Source organism: Schistocerca piceifrons, chromosome 3 (assembly GCF_021461385.2).
Source record: "Schistocerca piceifrons isolate TAMUIC-IGC-003096 chromosome 3, iqSchPice1.1, whole genome shotgun sequence".
Taxonomy (NCBI): Eukaryota; Metazoa; Arthropoda; class Insecta; order Orthoptera; family Acrididae; genus Schistocerca; species Schistocerca piceifrons.
The window spans coordinates 118,289,119-118,307,854 of NC_060140.1; the positions used below are offsets into that span (position 1 = coordinate 118,289,119).

General features: G+C 44.1%; 1 protein-coding gene across 1 annotated transcript in view; it reads right to left on the reverse strand.

Annotated features, from left to right (window-relative positions):
* Nucleotides 1-377: 377 nt before the first annotated feature.
* Nucleotides 378-18,736, reverse strand: part of LOC124788441 (solute carrier family 22 member 7-like) — a 100,230-nt gene continuing 81,871 nt past the window's right edge. Inside the window, exon 9 of the mRNA XM_047255713.1 lies at nt 378-578. Coding sequence (XP_047111669.1) covers nt 378-578 — 201 coding nt within the window. The remainder of the gene's footprint in view (nt 579-18,736) is intronic.

Here is an 18,736-nt window from a genome sequence, read left to right on the forward strand (position 1 = left end):
ATAAAGTCTTTAGATCCGGATCACTTTCAGATTTCTTCGCTAATAAGCTTCCATGACTTTTTTTTTTTTTACTTAGTCTCGAATTTTGGATTTGTTTGTAATAATACTGATTGAAAAAGAACATGAGAGAGGTGAAATGAAGTGAGTTTAGTACCTTAGCGCACAATTTCATTACAAAATATCATATTTTCAAGCATTTCGCCTGCAAATCATTGAGGGTTACGGTGACCCAAGAGCATACTTCGTGTGATAATTTAACATATGTAAACTACTAGGTTGAAAACGCTTTTCCCTACTCCAATACTCCAATAGACAAATTGTTCTTCAGTTTGAAGTATGTGAGACGAAAAGGGAGACTGGACCGTCTCCGAGGGCGCCTATTGTCCCTGAACGTATGACGGCGGGGCTGTGAGTCTCCAGCTCCAGTAGGGGCGCCCTCTGCCAAACTCGGCGGCGTCCTGCAGAGATTCCGGCAGCCTCTGCAGCGCAGTTTCCGGCAGGAACGACACCGACAGCGCTACCAGCAGGTGCATCGCTGACAAGATGGCGAACGGCAGCCTACGGTCCACCGAGCCTCCCTGTAACAGATGGTACACGACATGAGACATAGGACGGTGGAGTATGGAAAGTACAAAAATAAATAACGAGGAACAATATTTGGAGATGAAAATGAGATTATACGACACGTGATGTGTTAGGACAAAAATTATCGTTTGGGTTGCTATTCACACCTGGCCTTTTTAAACCACTTCACCGTACCATGTATCTGTCAACGATACTGACACATCCAGAAAGAAATTTTCACCCTGCAGTGGAATGGGAGCTCTTACACAACTTTATGGCAGACTAGAACTGTGTGCCTGACCGAGACTCGAATCTGGCGTTTAGCAAGCGAGCCACCCGAGACGAGGTACTGGCGGAAGCAAACCTGAGAATACGGACCGTGAGTCGTGTTCTGGTAGCTGAGTTGGTAGAGCACTTGCTTGCAAAACACAGAGGTCCCAGACTGGAGTCCCAACATGGCACAAACTTTTAATCTGCCAGGAAGTTTCTATCTTGATACACGTAAGTTATTGATTAAAGTCTTCTTACTGGCTATTTCTACGTAGTTCGAGCTAGTTTCATAAAACTGATATCCGGCTGAATATCAATGTTCACGTACGGTAATTGAAAAAAGGTAATGGTGGTAGAAAGTGACAAGTGTGAGAAACACTAATGATTCCAGTTTCACAGTAGACTAGCACCACCAAATTTCTCTGCACACTCCACATAACAAACCAGCTTGTTACAGTACGGAATTTCAATCCTGAGGAAGTATCATTAGCTGCATTTCCGTCACATACATCAGTTCTAAACTACACTCCTGGAAATTGAAATAAGAACACCGTGAATTCATTGTCCCAGGAAGGGGAAACTTTATTGACACATTCCTGGGGTCAGATACATCACATGATCACACTGACAGAATCACAGGCACATAGACACAGGCAACAGAGCGTGCACAATGTCGGCACTAGTACAGTGTATATCCACCTTTCGCAACAATGCAGGCTGCTACTCTCCCATGGAGACGATCGTAGAGATGCTGGATGTAGTCCTGTGGAACGGCTTGCCATGCCATTTCCACCTGGCGCCTCAGTTGGACCAGCGTTCGTGCTGGACGTGCAGACCGCGTGAGACGACGCTTCATCCAGTCCCAAACATGCTCAATGGGGGACAGATCCGGAGATCTTGCTGGCCAGGGTAGTTGACTTACACCTTCTAGAGCACGTTGGGTGGCACGGGGTACATGCGGACGTGCATTGTCCTGTTGGAACAGCAAGTTCCCTTGCCGGTCTAGGAATGGTAGAACGATGGGTTCGATGACGGTTTAGATGTACCGTGCACTATCCAGTGTCCCCTCGACGATCACCAGTGGTGTACGGCCAGTGTAGGAGATCGCTCCCCACACCATGATGCCGGGTGTTGGCCCTGTGTGCCTCGGTCGTATGCAGTCCTGATTGTGGCGCTCACCTGCACGGCGCCAAACACGCATACGACCATCATTGGCACCAAGGCAGAAGCGACTCTCATCGCTGAAGACGACACGTCTCCATTCGTCCCTCCATTCACGACTGTCGCGACACCACTGGAGGCGGGCTGCACGATGTTGGGGCGTGAGCGGAAGACGGCCTAACGGTGTGCGGGACCGTAGCCCAGCTTCATGGAGACGGTTGCGAATGGTCCTCGCCGATACCCCAGGAGCAACAGTGTCCCTAATTTGCTGGGAAGTGGCGGTGCGGTCCCCTACAGCACTGCGTAGGATCCTACGGTCTTGGCGTGCATCCGTGCGTCGCTGCTGTCCGGTCCCAGGTCGACGGGCACGTGCACCTTCCGCCGACCACTGGCGACAACATCGATGTACTGTGGAGACCTCACGCCCCACGTGTTGAGCAATTCGGCGGTACGTCCACCCGGCCTCCCGCATGCCCACTATACGCCCTCGCTCAAAGTCCGTCAACTGCACATACGGTTCACGTCCACGCTGTCGCGGCGTGCTACCAGTGTTAAAGACTGCGATGGAGCTCCGTATGCCACGGCAAAGTGGCTGACACTGACGGCGGCGGTGCACAAATGCTGCGCAGCTAGCGCCATTCGACGGCCAACACCGCGGTTCCTGGTGTGTCCGCTGTGCCGTGCGTGTGATCATTGCTTGTACAGCCCTCTCGCAGTGTCCGGAGCAAGTATGGTGGGTCTGACACACCGGTGTCAATGTGTTCTTTTTTCCATTTCCAGGAGTGTATGAAAGCTTGTGTGCACGTGTAAGCTTAACATACAAAAAAGAAAGGAAACAGTAGACAGACATATTATTTTCGTGATTGAGACCAGACAGCATACGATATTTCATTGATTGAGAGAGACAAGTTCCAGTGAAAAACGGTTCAAAAAACTGGTAACATTGATGATTCCTTTCTCTTAGATAAGTGTACCACCTGTTCGAGGAAGGTAGCTGCATTCTCTTCCCACTGATAGCAGTAAAATTGGAAATTAGTTTTTTTGTATGAAGGGAAAAAACTTCTACAAGTGCTGTGCTGTATGATGATATTCAACCTGGGAAATGATTACATCAGAAATGCAGTCCAAGTGCTCTGTTTAGTCACTGAAAAGCAAAGAGAGGTATTAGAAAGCTTTAAACAGAAAAATTCTTTTTCGTTAAGTTTCTTAAAGGAGCACTCTAAAATATACTGCTAGCCAGTAAAACTGCAACACCTTGGAGGACCTGTTTATTTCTACAATGGCTTACGTCAGTTTACAGCTTGAACATTTAGCTATTTTTCGACATAATCACCATTTCTGTCGATGCATTTTTGTAGACGCTGTGGCAGTTTTCGTATGCCCATGTCATACCAGCTCGCCGCTGTGCTGTTCAGGAAGTTATGAACCTCTTCTTTGGCCTCTTCACCACTCAAGTATCGTCAAATGGTTCAAATGGATCTGAGCGCTATGGGACTCAACATCTTAGATCATAAGTCCCCTAGAACTTAGAACTACTTAAACCTAACTAACCTAAGGACATCACACACACCCATGCCCGAGGCAGGATTCGAACCTGCGACCGTAGCAGTCCCGCGGTTCCGGACTGCAGCGCCAGAACCGCCTCAAGTATCGTCACCCGTGACAATTGAGTCCAGAAAGTTGTCCGGCTGTAAGGCGGTGAAGAAATGCGCGGGAAGCATCAGCTCGTTGCGGATGTGGTCCTCAGTCAGCATGCGTGGCACCCATCTTGCGCACACCTTCCGGTAGTTCAATGTTTCCGTTAAAAATCTGTGAGCGGAGCTTCGGGAAACCTCAGGAACCAGCGTGCAGATCAAGGATGATCCACCGATCTTCACGCATGCTTTGCTCAATCTTCAACACTGTCTCCTCAGACATTGATGGTTTCCCGCTCCTTTGTTCGTCGTGAATTTCGGTCCGACCAGCTGCAAACTCTCTACACCACTTACGAACATTTTTAACATCCATGCACGACTCACCATACACTTCCGTCAATTGGCGATGGAGTTCAATCGGCGTAATGCCCTTTGTGTTCAAAAACCGAATGACTGCACGCAATTCGCACTTGGTGGTAACATCCAACGGGAGCTCCATTCTCAACGGCTGCCAAGCCAAAACTGAGCGGCTCAGCGCGGAGTGCGCATGTTTACACACAGAGCGAGTGAAGCACTCTTGATAACAGTGTGACCAACTGCCATACAAACAGAGTTCTGTACTTATAAAAAAATAGGAGACCTTACTTTTGGGATTACCCTCGTACTTTCTTGGATATGCAAATGACGAGCATATCAGTGGAAAATAGTGTATAGGTATAGAGCTGTCTATATTCTGTATATAATGAAAGATTACCCAACAGATTCCTTACTAAGACACAGCATGTGAATGTTTGTTGTTTACTGAGAAGATCGTTTTATGTGTTCGTGTAAAGAGGTTGTCCATCTGCACCTGCCTAAGTGTGACAGCAGCGGAACAACAATGTTTCTGCTCGCATTGGTCGGGGTCTTACAATTGTCACGCGAATTTCGCATTTATGTGTTCAGCAGGATCACGCACAACGCTGTGCACGATCTCAATAGCCCCACGCGACTAGGGCCTGAGAGGACAGAAGTATTGTCCACTCAGAGGTGCAGCATAATACAGCCACAAAGTCAGGAAGTAGGCTTGTTTGGAACTAGACGGGTATCCACACGGACAGTGCAATGACATCTGAAGCGCCATACATTCTCAGCACTGCGACCATCGTAGCAGCTTCCCTTCAAGCATCAGCAGACATGCCAGCAGTAATGCACTCAGCGATGACATTGGATGCAGAAGCGGTTTAATGTCGTTATATTAGACGATTCCCAGTTATGTGAATAGCTTGGTGGACACATCCATGTGTTAAGGCTCCAACGAAAATGAACATTACTAGATTTCACCAGTGTTGTGGCAGGTGTTATTTTATGGGCTGTCATTGATTGCACAACTTGATCACGCCTGCTTAACTTAGCGGATACTACGGACACCAGGGGCATAATTAGGTCGTATTTTAGGATGGTGGGAGTGCCCTGCCATAGAGATGTCCATGGAATTATCTGTCAACAATGTAACACAAGATAGTTTATTGCCTGTGCTGTGATGAGCTAGCCTCGAACAGGAGGTGTTCGACGGCAACCCTGTCCAGCACATTCTACAGAATGAACAAGAAACATCTGGTGGTGGGTTGGCGACAGGCTGGCATGCCACCACACTCAAAACACTATATCTTGTTTCAGTTCATTATGTTCTGGGGGCTGTGAGCGATTACAAGTTTCTAGTAGTTTTGAAAATATCTGTAAATTTAATCAAAATATCCACGGGTGTACTACCGGTCTACAGTGTCCAACGGGCACAATATTTCGGCGATCATACATGTCGCCATCATCAGGTGAACTGACGGACTGAGCTCCTGTGAACGTGCCGGAACGGAGGTCCGTACACTATGGCTGCTCATGGGGAACCGGATTCGGTCGCGGTGGCGGCCGATGTAAATACCCTCCGCCTGCGGCGCGCTCACTCCGCCGTCCGCGCTCCGCGCCACGGTCGCGCGGTGGAACAGATTGCGACGGCGTCTGAGATGACGTCGGTGTGATGGCTCTGTCCGCCGTGGTCGTCACAACTATACATTAGCTCGATTTACTCTTGATTAACCCAATCGCTGGTTCCCAAGCCTTGCTAAGATTATAGCCGCAGTCACGGTGTATGAGATCGTCATTGGTGCGAATTTCGATGGCCTCTCTAACAACGCTGTCCCAGTATCTCGACGTCTGTACCAGAATCCTCGTGCTTTCATACTCCATAGCGTGATTTTCCGACAAACAATGTTCAGCGACCGCCGACTTGCTCGGATACATCAGTCGAGTGTGCCTCTGGTGTTCACGGCATCGATCCTCGACGGTACGCATCGTCTGACCAATATACGACTTGCCACATTGACACGGAATCTGGTACACGCCGGCCTTCCTCAAATCGAGGTCATCTTTGGCGCTCCCCACCAGTGCACGAGTTTTATTCGGAGGACAAAACACAGTTCCGACCTGGTGTTTCTTCAAAATGCGGGAGATTTTCCCCGAGAGTGCGCCTGTATATGGGATAAACGCAGTGCCTACCTCCTCCCTCGTGATTTCATCCATCTCCACAGGTTGTGCTGTAGTGGGTGGGCGGAGAGCACGTTGAATCTGCCACTCTGAGTACCAATTTTTTCGAAATACAGTTCTCAGATGTTCCAATTCCTGGGGTAGACCCTCTGCGTCAGACATAGTGCGCATCCTATGTACTACAGTTTTAAGCACCCCATTCCTCTGTAAAGGTGGTGGCAGCTGTCTCCGTCCAAATACAGATCAGTGTGTGTTGTCTTCCGATACACCCCATGGCCTAGGGTGCCGTCAGGCCTTCTCTTGACCAAGACGTCAAGGAAAGGTAGTTTACCCTCCGTTTCAGTCTCCATAGTGAAAATGATGTCGGGGTGTATGGAGTTTAGATGTGTAAGAGAGTCGAGGAGTTTATCCATACCATGTGGCCAGATGAGGAACGTGTCGTCCACGTAACGGAAAATGCAAGTAGGTTTCCATTCGGATGACGACAGGGCTTCCTCCTCGAAGTTCTCCATGTACAAATTCGCTACCACCGGTGAGAGTGGGCTACCCATGGCGACTCCCTCCGTTTGTTCGTAGTATTCTCCATTAAAAAGAAGATACGTGGAAGTCAAGATATGCCTAAAAAGTTCAGTGGTCTTCTCGTCAAACTTCTGACTAATCAATTCTAGTGACTCTCGCAGGGGTACCCTCGTGCACAAGGAAACGACGTCAAAACTCACCATGATATCTGACTCACCCAACGTGAAGCTATCAAGGCGTTTAACAAAATCCACGGAATTACGGATGTGATGAGGGCATTTACCCACATAAGGACTTAATATTCCGGTCAGGTATTTGGCCAACAAATATGTAGGTGCCCCTGATGTTGCTGACATGGGGGCGTAATGGTACCCCCTCTTTGTGAACCTTCGGGAGTCCATATAGTCTAGGCGGTACCGGACCTTGGGGTAACAATTTCTTAGCGTCACCCTCTGGTAAATCTGAGTCCTTGAGAAGCGACCTTGTCTTGTTGTCCACCTTCTTTGTAGGGTCAACGCTGATCTTCCGGTAGGAATCGTCATTTAGCAGGCTGTGCATCTTATCAGTGTAGTCCTTATGGGAGACAACAACTGTAGCATTGCCTTTGTCAACCGGAAAGACAACAATTTCAGAGCGCTCCCTCAGATCACGAATGGGCGCCCTCTCTTTACTAGTGATATTTGACTTCATCGGCTTGGATTTCGTCAACGCACGACAAGTTTCACGACGTATTTCCTCAGCTGATTCAGGCGGAAGTCGAGCTTCAACCTGTTCAACAGCACTAACAATTTCTGCGACCGGAGTGAACTTGGGGGTGGGAGCGAAGTTGAGACCTTTCTGCAAAACCGAGACCGCATCATCACTTAACACCATGCCACTCAAATTGATGACAGTCTTGCCCGGAACCTGCAGAGATGGTTTGTCAAGGAGACGTGAGAACTTAGCTGTTTGACGTCCCGTTGCCTTCTTATGGGCGGAATCAGCTGCAACCCAGGTGACACCATCAATCCAATCCCAGGAAAAAGAAGTGAAATTACTAGCCAGTTGCAAATGTAGTTTGAGTAATTCCTGTGAGATAAACTCAAGGCTCCGGCGGGTGAATTGCACTCTTTCACGTACCAATGCGAGGCTGGCTCGCTTCTTGATTCTCTTAGCTGCTGCAGAATCGATGTGATGCATAACCTTAGCAAAATTTGGAACAACATTCTCAGAACGACATCTCTTTAGAAAGGCAAGAGTACTTAGCAAACGACATCCACGGTAGCGCAACTTTTCAAATTTCTTCATGCTGCGGTACATCTCCTCCCCGTAAAGGTGTATGATGTGATTCTTGAGTTTCTCCCGGCGTATTTGATAATCAAAATATCCACGGGTGTACTGCCGGTCTACAGTGTCCAACTGAGCAGCCATAGTGTACGGATCTCCGTGCCGGCACGTTCACAGGAGCTAAGTCCGTCAGTTCACCTGATGATGGCGACATGTATGAAATATTGTGCCCGTTGGACACTGTGGATATTTTGATTATCAAATACGCCGGGAGAAACTCAAGAATCACATCTGTAAAGTTGGCCTGAAGCGTCTAAGTACCTTTATTCACATATACAGGATGGATATAACCTAGGTAATTTGCAATCCACGTGTTACGCTGCCTCATGATAGGTACACAGCCTCTAACAGTAATACTTCTCTTACTCTGTAAAGGCAAGCGCTGGCACGCCAGTCGTAAACGAGAGAGCAGAGAGGGCTGTGAAGAAGACGTCAGCCAATTGCACACTGACCGTCTCCTCTCCAAGACGACAACGCGACAGCAGCGGCCTCTATACGAAGAGAACATAAGCGCCACGCTGACAAGCCGCGGCCCACTTCTACAGCAGCATCAACATTAGGCACTTCAAGACCAGCGACTTAGGAATTGTACGGGGTGTTCAAAATGTCTCTCTGCAGTGCCGTATGATTGTTAGTCGCGCGTGCCATATGATTGTTCGCCTGCCTGAGATCAGGGCAGAAATAACTTCAGTTTCATATACCTATAACAAGTCCGTTTGGAAAAATACGTGGCACCACTTGTGATCCTAGACGAAGAATAAGATAAGAACACAGTTTTTAAAACTATGAAGACAAAGAGGAGAGAATAGGGAAATCGTGATATGCTGGTTTTATTTCGTCAAAAATAATGCGCTGTTCAATAGAAAGGGGCTTTGTGACACACACTGGGTTCTCTGCGTTCCAGGGGAATTCATAGACGAACTCAATTCGTACATGCATCATAGTAATGCAAATTATGGCGTGAGGAAACTTTTGACCAAATTTAGGGAATCATTGTATTTTAGTGGCATGAAGAGGCATATAAAGAAAGTCTTGGCAACTAGCAAGATACGCGAAAAGGAAAAACTGTCCACTAATAGTAATTTAGCTGTTTTTGTGTCCCATATTTTCTATACGAATTAGTCAGTTCACCACCTTGGATCTGTAAGAGCCACTCCAATGAATTAAAAGAGGTTTCCAATATGTTTCCATAGCCACTGAATTGACAGTGGAATTTGATACACCCACTCCCATTGTGGAGCGCAACCACACACAAGGTAGTAAACACCTTTCACACTCACTTCCTGCTTGATATAGGATGAGTAGAAAAGTTATCTAAGACAGTAGTCGGCAATTTTGTTCGAGATATTGGCAAGTGGCACTCGCATGGAGGAGAATCAAGCCGGTTACATCTCAAGTCACCACCTTGCTTGTAACCCTTCAGTAAGATCATGAATTAATTAAGGAATTAGGTAAGTTATGGCAGGTTTATCGTTCGTAGCATCATAGACCTCGGATGTCTACTTAAAGACTTCTAAAATATCATAAATGAGCTACATCGCAGATCCGTAGAATTAGCTCCCCTATTACTTTTGAAAAATAAGTCATATCCCAACAGAAGTTGGGAATTGGTCAGCTTTCTACCTGGCGAAGGGAGAAGGCGAAAGGTCGTTGTTCAGCTTGCTACTGAAACTGTTCTCAAAGAGTCAGAAAAGGGAACATGACTAGATAAGGGTTCGGATCCGAAAGAGGATCTAAGAGTCAGACAAAAGGTTTTATTCACAATACACTGACTGTCATAGACACAGAAATTTGTATCTCGTAAGTTTTCCGGGAAGGAAAGTTGTATACGTGGAAGAGGAATGGAGACACTGGAAAGTTTCAGATAGATTATATACCAGTAAGACAGAGGTTTAGGAATCATGTTTTAAATTCTAAGACATGTCCAGGGGCGGATGTGGACTCTCACCACAATTTATTGGTTATGAACTGTAGATTAAAACTGAAGAAGGTAATGTCAGAAGTAAAGCTGTGAGGAGAGGGTGTGAGTCGTGCTTGGGTAGCTCAGATGGTGGAGCACTTCCCCGCGAAAGGCAAAGGTCCCGTGATCGAGTCTCGGTCCGGCACACAGTTTTGATCTGTCAGGAAGTTTCAAACTGCAAAAAGGTGGGAATTTAAGGAGATGGGACCTGGATAAACTGAAAGAACGAGAAGTTGTAGAGAGTGTCAGAGAGACCATTAGGAAACAATTGACAAGAACGGAAGAAAGAAATGCAGTAGAAGAACAATGGGTAGCTTTGAGAGATGAAGTAGTGAAGGTAGCAGAGAATCAAGTAGGTAAAAATACGAGGTCTAATAGAAATTCTTGGGTAATAGAAGAGATAATGAATTTAAGTGATGGAGGAGGGAAAAAAAACGTTTCAAAAATGGGACCGACAGGAAGTGCAATATGACTAAGCATGGATGGGTAGAGGACAGATGTAAGGATTTAGAGGCATATATCATAGGCGGTAAGATAGATACTGCCTACAGGATAATTAAAGAGACCTTTGGAGAAAAGATAACCGCATGTGTGAATATGAAAAGCTCAGATGGAAAACCAGTCCTAAGCAAAGAAGGGAAAGCAGAAAGGTGGAAGGAGTATATAGAGGGTCTATACAAGGCAGATGTACTTGAGGGCAAATTATGGAAATGGAACAGGACGTAGATGAAGATGAATCGGGAGATATGATACTGCGAGAAGAATTTGACAGAGCTCTAAAAGACCTAAGTCGAAACAATGACCCTGGAATAGACAACATTCCATTAGAGCTACAGATAGCCTTGGGAGAACCAGCCATGACAAGACTATTCCATATAGTGAGCAGGATGTATGAGATAGCGAAATATCCTCAGATTTCAAGAAAAAGATAATAATTCGAAACCAAAAGAAAGCAGGTGTCGACAGGTGTGAAAATTGCCGAACTATCACTTTAAAAGTGTTGGTTGCAATATACTAACACGAATTATTTACAAACGAATGGAAAAACTGGTAGAAGCCGACCTCGTGGAAGATCAGTTTGGATTCCGCAGAAATATTGAAACACACGAGGCAATGCTGACCATACGACGTATAAGATAAAGGAAAGGCAAACCTATGTTTCTGACATTTTTAGGCTTAGAAAAAGCATTTGACAATGTTGAATGGAATATTCTCTTTCAAAATTCTGAAGGTGACGGGGTAAAACACAGGGAGCGAAAGGCTATTTACAATTAGTGTAGAAACCAGAGAGCAGTTGAGGGGGATGAACGGGAAGAAGTGATTGAGAAGGAAGTGAGACAGGGTTGTAGCTTATACCTGATGTCATTCAGTCTGCATATTGAGCAATCAGAAACGAAATAAAAGAAAAATTTGGAGTAGGAATTAAAATCCATGGGGAAGAAATGAAAACTTTGAGGTTTGCTGACTACATTGTAATTCTTTCACAGTAAGCGAAGGACTTGGAAGAGCAGCTGAACGGAGTGGACAGTGCCTTGAAAGGAGGGTATAAGATGAGCATCAACAAAAGCAAAACGAAGATAATGAAACGTAGTTGAATTAAATCCGAGATTGCTGAGGGAATTAGATTATTAAAGAGACACTTAAAGTAATGAGTTTTTGTATTTGGGGAGCAAAATCTTATGATGGTCGAAGCAGAGAGGATATAAAATGTAGAATGTCTGTGGCAATGAAAGCGTTTCTGAATAAGAGAAATTTTTTAACATCAAGTATAGATTTAAGTGTCAGGAAGTCTTTTCTGAAAGTATTTATGTGGGGTGCAGCGATGTATGGAATTGAAACATGGACGATAAACAGTGTAGACAAGAAGAGAATAGAAGCTCTCGAAATGCAGTGCTGCAGAAGAATGCTGAAGATTAGATGGGTAGATCACGTAACTAATGAGGAGGTACTGAATAGAATTGGGGATAAGAGAAATTTGTGGCACAGCTTAACTAGAAGAAGGGATCGGCTGACAGGACACGTTCTGAGGCATCAAGGGATCACCAATTTAGAACTGGAGAGAAGCGTGGAGCATAAAAATCGTAGAGTGAGACCAAGAGATGAATACAGTAAGCAAATTCAGAAAGATGTAGGTTGAAGTAGCTATTCGGAGATGAAAAGGCTTGCACAGGATAGTGAAGCATGGTAGTCTCATCAAACTAGTCTCTGGACTTAAGTCCACAGCAGAAGTTTTTCAGAATCTGTATGCAGGATAGTGCATCAGACTGCTGTGGAGCTAGAAACTCTACAATTCAAACATTCCAAGGAAGTGCACCATGTGTCAAATGTAAAAGTTTCTATGGAATTACGGAAGTTGGTCATAGGATATAAAGTTTCTTCATCATAAATGTGTGTGTTTGCTTGTGTGCTTAACTATCCTTATGTCAAGAGAATAGCCTATCAGGTTGTCGCTGGCATTATACCTGTATGTGTGTCATCATTGTCTAAATATTTCCCGGTTAAACTGTAAGTGAGACTGGTTGTCACAATTTTAAAATACAATGGTTATTCCGAAAGTAAGGAACGATCGGTCGCGAAATGGAAACCACAGTGAAAATCCAATGAAGTTTTGCAAAGGTGTATTAGGCAGTGTCTCTATTACGTCGGTCGAACGCGTTACGTCGTTATTTTTAGTTCTGAGCACACAGGGATCACATAAAGATACCTAGAACAATAGTGTTTCCCATCAAGTTTGAGGACCTGGTGAGAAATTTTGCCTGAAGCTATGCAGCCAACATTACCAAACTGTCGTGCGTTTTCTTCTTCAAGACAATTCTCAGCCGCTTTCTGCAGGGGGAATGAAGGTGCTCCCGCATCATTTTCAATTGGAAATGTTTGATTACCCACAATACAGCCTGTAATTGACTCCCTCTGAGTTTCATCCCTGCTCACATGAACCACTGGCTATGAAGACAACATTTTGGCACATACAACGAACTGTAGGCCAGAGCAGAGAATTGGCAGAAAGCATAGGCGGCTGCCTTCTATGACGAGGGTATTGGAAATTTGGTACAACGCTACGACTAACGTCTAAGACGGATCGGCGACTATGGAGATCAGTAGCTGGAAGTTGTAGCTAACTGTTTCAAATAAAACAATTTTGATTTTCACTGTGGTTTCCATTTCGCGACCTATCGTTCCTTACTTTCCGAAGAGCCCTCGTATTATAGAGTAAAATCTGAAAGTAATCTGTTACAAAGACAAGTATAGTCAACGTTTAGTATTGTGTTTCGGAAGTCTGCTAGATGATATGAACGCCTTTTTATGTAGCATTGTGTCTTTCAGAACATCTCAGATTTCTTAGTCACTCAAGGTTTTGACATCAATGAATCAGAGTAAATGAGGAATATTATATGTCAACTTATAGAAATGTGTGGCTGTAATGAGAAGAATGTTGGCTGAAAGGAAGTGCCTTGCTCATGTTAATGTAGGAAGTGCGACTGTACAGAAGTTTTATGTGTCAGCCACTGATGAAAGCATCATTACCTTTACACTATGCACACACTGAGGGAAACGCCACCTGAAAGAAGGATTATAGTGCAACTAATTTGTACATAGTGAAATGTCAAAATAACATTTTGTTGTTGCTGCAGATTAATAGTGTACTGTTATTTTTTACGCTTTTCTGGCATGGAACCCTCAATCCAGGATGACAACCGAGATATATTATTGAGCAGTGTAATGTAAATAATGATGACAATTCTCACTGTGAGAAAGAATTTTCGTAAAAATGGTGTCTAAATGAGAATGACACTCGTACTGATGAGAGACGCAGTAAATGAAAAAGTTCATGATACAGATCGACTACGGCCCTCGTGTGAGGTATTCAGTGTCATCTGTGAAATTAAGCAGATATGGAGAGGAGGCAGGGACAACTGTTAAAAGTGGATTAAATAATATGTATATGAGAGTTTTGTCATGTACTTGTATGGTTGTGCTGTGCCCATATGTTACTGTTTACTTTATAGGTGTTTCTCCAGATTTAGGTTTTCTGTGACGAAAAGTGGGATTCTTGCTCTTTGGCCAATGAAGATTGAAAAAAATGTATTGAAGAAGTGTGGACAGTCACTAGTCCCTACGAAACAGCAATAGTAACTGGGAAGGGGAAATCTGAATATATCAGATTGTCCACAACAACCGGTGTTTGTGATAAAGTAGCCTGAGATAGACTAACCAGCTGCAAGTTGTCCTGGCACAGTAGTTTTCCTGTAGATCTGTGGACTGTGCGAATGCTGACAGTAGTGAGAAGGGGGACGCACATATCTGCTATAGTGATGTAGTTTGAAGAAAATATACTTGGAGTAGTTATGTAGTTTGAAGGAAATGGTAGCAGCAGGAACTAGTCCCTTCTGCTTCACCTCACACCTCATCCCAGTTACTTATAGATAGGACTTATTATTGTGATGAGTAATATACCTTCTTGTCAATAGTGCCAAGAGTACCTCAGTGTCATAATCATCACATTTTTTTCTTAAAATCATTTTAAAAATGAACATCATGCATTTAAAGCTTTATAACTGTTTGTCAATTACTATATTTTGGTCCCAGAGGGGATGAGTCTATGCAATCCTGTCTACATTTTGAATTTCTGTTATTAAAGCTAGTTTTCTGACTTCTTTTCATGTTTACTAGGAGAAATGGCTGGGTGTTATAATGTTCTTATATATGTTCTTAGTAACCTGTATCGATTTTTTTGTAAAAAGAATGATAGTGCTGAAGGAGCAAAAGACTGTCCACAATCGATCCCAGCAGCATCGGTGAGACAACAAATCGTCCCCTCCTCTGCCAGGCAGGTAAAATAACATATCCGGCGGCTTCCCTGGCTGGAATTGGACAGGTTCCGCTGCCAAATGTGAGAGCCCTCTGCAGGTGGAGAGCGGACCACCTCACACCTACAGGAGGTAAGCTCACGTCACGCCAGCGTCGAGTCACTGGGTGGTCTCTGCAGCCGCAATAGATAGGGAGCCGTCACAACGGTGGTGACGTCACCAGGCAAGTTGTCATTCGGCGAGTGGCGGCACCCGTGGTGAAGCCACGCCACTTCTAGCTTTGGAGCATATGAGGTGTGTGCGTCACAGTCTGTGCCAACCACGTTTTGAGACTGCATGCGCAGATCGATTAGATTAGATCAGATTAGATTAGATTGGATGTACTTTTCGTTCGAATTGGCCCATGGTGAGGAGAAATTTGGAAATTTGTGGTAAGGTCATATGGGACCAAACTGCTGAGGTCGTCGGTCCCTAAGGCTATACACTGCTTAATCTAACTTAAACTACCTTACGCTATAGACAACACACACACCCATGCCAGAGGGAGGACTCGAACCTCCGACGGGGGGAGCAGCACGAACCGTGACAAGGCGCCAAAGACCACGCGGCTACCCCGCGCGGCATAGTGAGGACATCCTCAAGGACGTCGACCATCTCAGAAAGCAAGCATACACAGTAAATATTTACAAAATACGCCCAGAAATGGTAATGTAGCTTCCACATATTCGAAATGAAATTCCGTTCTTGATGTGGAGTCGGTTAGAAAACAAATCTTAAGCCTATTTTCATTTAAAATGTTCAACACTCTTAGGTGCATATGATAATTCTTGAGAATTTGTAGCCACTTATCATCAAATAAAAAAAAATGTACAGCACTTGTTTACAATGATTGCATCACACCCCAAAATTGGGGCCGATGTCAGATTGTAAGCAATATTCACATTGTGTGATAATATTAATAACATACATGCTCAATAGGTTCTGCTAAGAAATTCATCAATGGATACGAAGAGTTCGCTACCATTAAATCCTTTAGACTCTTCTCAAAATGAACTTCGTTATTAGAGCTTTATGGTTGCTGGCATGTTATTGAAAATGTACACTGCGGAATGGTGGACACCTTTCCGAACCAAGTAGGTGACATTAAATCATTGTTAAAGTTATTCTTATTTCTAGTGTTGATTTCATGAACAGAGCTGCTGATTTGGGAAAAAAAGATATATTTTAATGACGAATTTCGTTAAGGAATAAATATATTGGGAAGCCTTAAATAGCCCTCTGCAGCACATTCTTGAGTTCACACCACAAATATTTCATATTCCACGTTTTTGGGCTCGGATATCTTTACCTTGGCTTCATGAGTTACGCCAGAAAATATTTCCGTATGACATTATGGAATGAAAGTAAGCATAGTACGCTAGCGTTTTTTTTTTTTTTTAAATATTTACATCACCTGTGTCTCACAAAATTCACACGGCACATAGATATTTGTTTAGGCGCTTCAGCAATTCTGTGGTATGCTCCTCCCAGTTAAATCTGTTATTAAGCTGTAATGCTACGAATTTAAGACACAATCCTTGTACGCCCTACGCCATATGGCAGGTGACAGTATTTCAGCCGCCCACGGTGACCGTGCGGTTCTAGGCGCTCCAGTCCGGAGCCGCGCTGCTGCTACGGTCGCAGGTTCGAATCCTACCTCGGGCATGGGTACGTGTGATGTCCTTAGGTTAGTTAGGTTTAAGTACTTCTAAGTTCTAGGGGACTGATGACTACGGCAGTTGAGACCCATAGTGCTCAGAGCCATTTGAAGCATTTTTTGAACAGTATTTCAGATAAAATTAAGCTCGGCAGTCTGAGAGGTGCCATTAGGCAGGATTACACCATGTGGCGGCTCTGGTATTCACGCTGCGCTTGCTCTCATTTAGTTCATCAGTACAAATGGCGCAGCCTACACATTCTCTTCATAGTAAACTACACTAAACAGCGACACTTGAAACTTGGACGACAGTCTTTTGACAGAGGATGACATCAATGGTCACTGAACTAGTCCCGAAGGTTCGCCAAGGTGACATTATCTCCTCTCTTCATCAGCCCAGGTAAAAATAGTTTTTGCATGATCTGCAGGATAAGCAAAGGCCATTACAAAGAATTATTCTGGGAAAGGGTACCGGAGATTTTCTACGCTGGAATTAACATACAGTGATTCTACTAACATTCTTCGCCACATTTATTGATCATGGTTGTAATTTTGATTTAATATATATTTTTACTGATTTTTCTTAGACAAATCGTAAACGTAAAAGTAACTTACATTTAAATATATAATCGTATCTGTAAGCATGTGCTTTGGTGTAGCACCTTTACATAAACTCAACTTAAATTTTGTGGTTACTGTAAACTAAGTATTACGCCCACTAGGAAACAACTGTGTATCTGTGTAATTGAAACGAAGAAACCTGAAAGTGAAGCTATGGTCTACGTCGCGGAAATACGTTAAGGGAGGATCGTTATATACATTGTGGGAAGAAGAAGCTTTATGAGTCAAGTCCCGGAATCCGATGCGTTGAGCTGAAAGCAAATGGTTCAAATGGCTCTGAGCACTATGGAACTTAACTGCTGAGGTCATCAGTCCCCTGAAACTTAGAACTTCTTAAACGTAACTAACCTAAGGACATCACACACATCTATGCCCGAGGCAGGATTCGAACCTGGGACCGTAGCGGTCGTGCGGTTCCAGACTGGAGCGCCTAGAACCGCTCGGCCACAGCGGCCGCTCCTTAACTCTTCTGTCATCCATCACCATATCAGCCGGCGGGCTGAAAGAAAGAGAGATACAATCATGTGAAGAAGTTACATTGTTACAGTTTTAGAGGATCATCAGAGGCAACGAAGAGTTTTGGTAGCTATTCCGTCTTGAAGAAATGTAGTGTCAAAATCTATGTTGAACATCAAGTATACAAAATATCCGCAAGCAGTACATACGGCTCAAGAAGAGAGGATGTTGTTATATTTACGGAAGAAGAAGCGAAAGTAATTTTCTGAGTAAGATTTAAAGAAAAAGAGGAGAATCAACAGGTATCAACAGTCGCGTAATGGTGGAAAGCAGATGTGACGTGGTTTCGTAGAACCTAGTTAGAAACTGTCCTTCGACTTGAATCTGTCTAGCAGAAGATAGGCACACTGGATTGTCGTTGGAGTAAGTTAAGTGGACTTTCATGCTTCAGTGAGATAAAATTGTTATATACATGTGATGTATTTATCTGAATCAGCAAATATTATACGGACTTACTTTATTAACAAACAATTTTTATCTGTTTAACTTTGTAGCGTAGAAACGTAGCACATTTGAGTGAAAGTTTAAATATAAAGCACACATTGCTCGATCATATAAATCTGTTATGCCAGCGCGTTCTTCTCTACATCTAGATCTACATCTACATGAATACTCAGCAATTCACAATTCAATGCGTGAGAGAGGATTTATCGAATCACCTTCAAGCTACTTGTTTACCGTTCCACTCTCGAACAGCATGCAGGAAAAATGAACACTTAAATCTTTCTCTGCGAGCTCTCACTTCTCTTACACATATACGATGTTTGTTTTACTCATAGATCACATTTAAATCGCAGCTGCAATTTTCTATAAAGTGTTTGTGGCATTTCATGTAATCAAATCGAGTTTTAGAGCAGTAGGACACAGAAAAATATATTTTACGTAATTCAAAAGGGCTGAATCGAGTACTGGCGCCGTATTGTCAGCAGCCCAGTCTAGCGACACCTTGACAGTCGAAAATCACAGCAATCATCTTCCACTGTCAGCATTTACGACTATCTCTGGTAGAAAAAGAGTCGAATCACATTTTTGACTCCACGCTGGAAACATCTACAGCATGGCGTGTGTACGAGAACGTAATAATATGCACCATTTAGTATTTGAGTGCAGTTTATGATTTACAACGTATTAGAAGAGTACT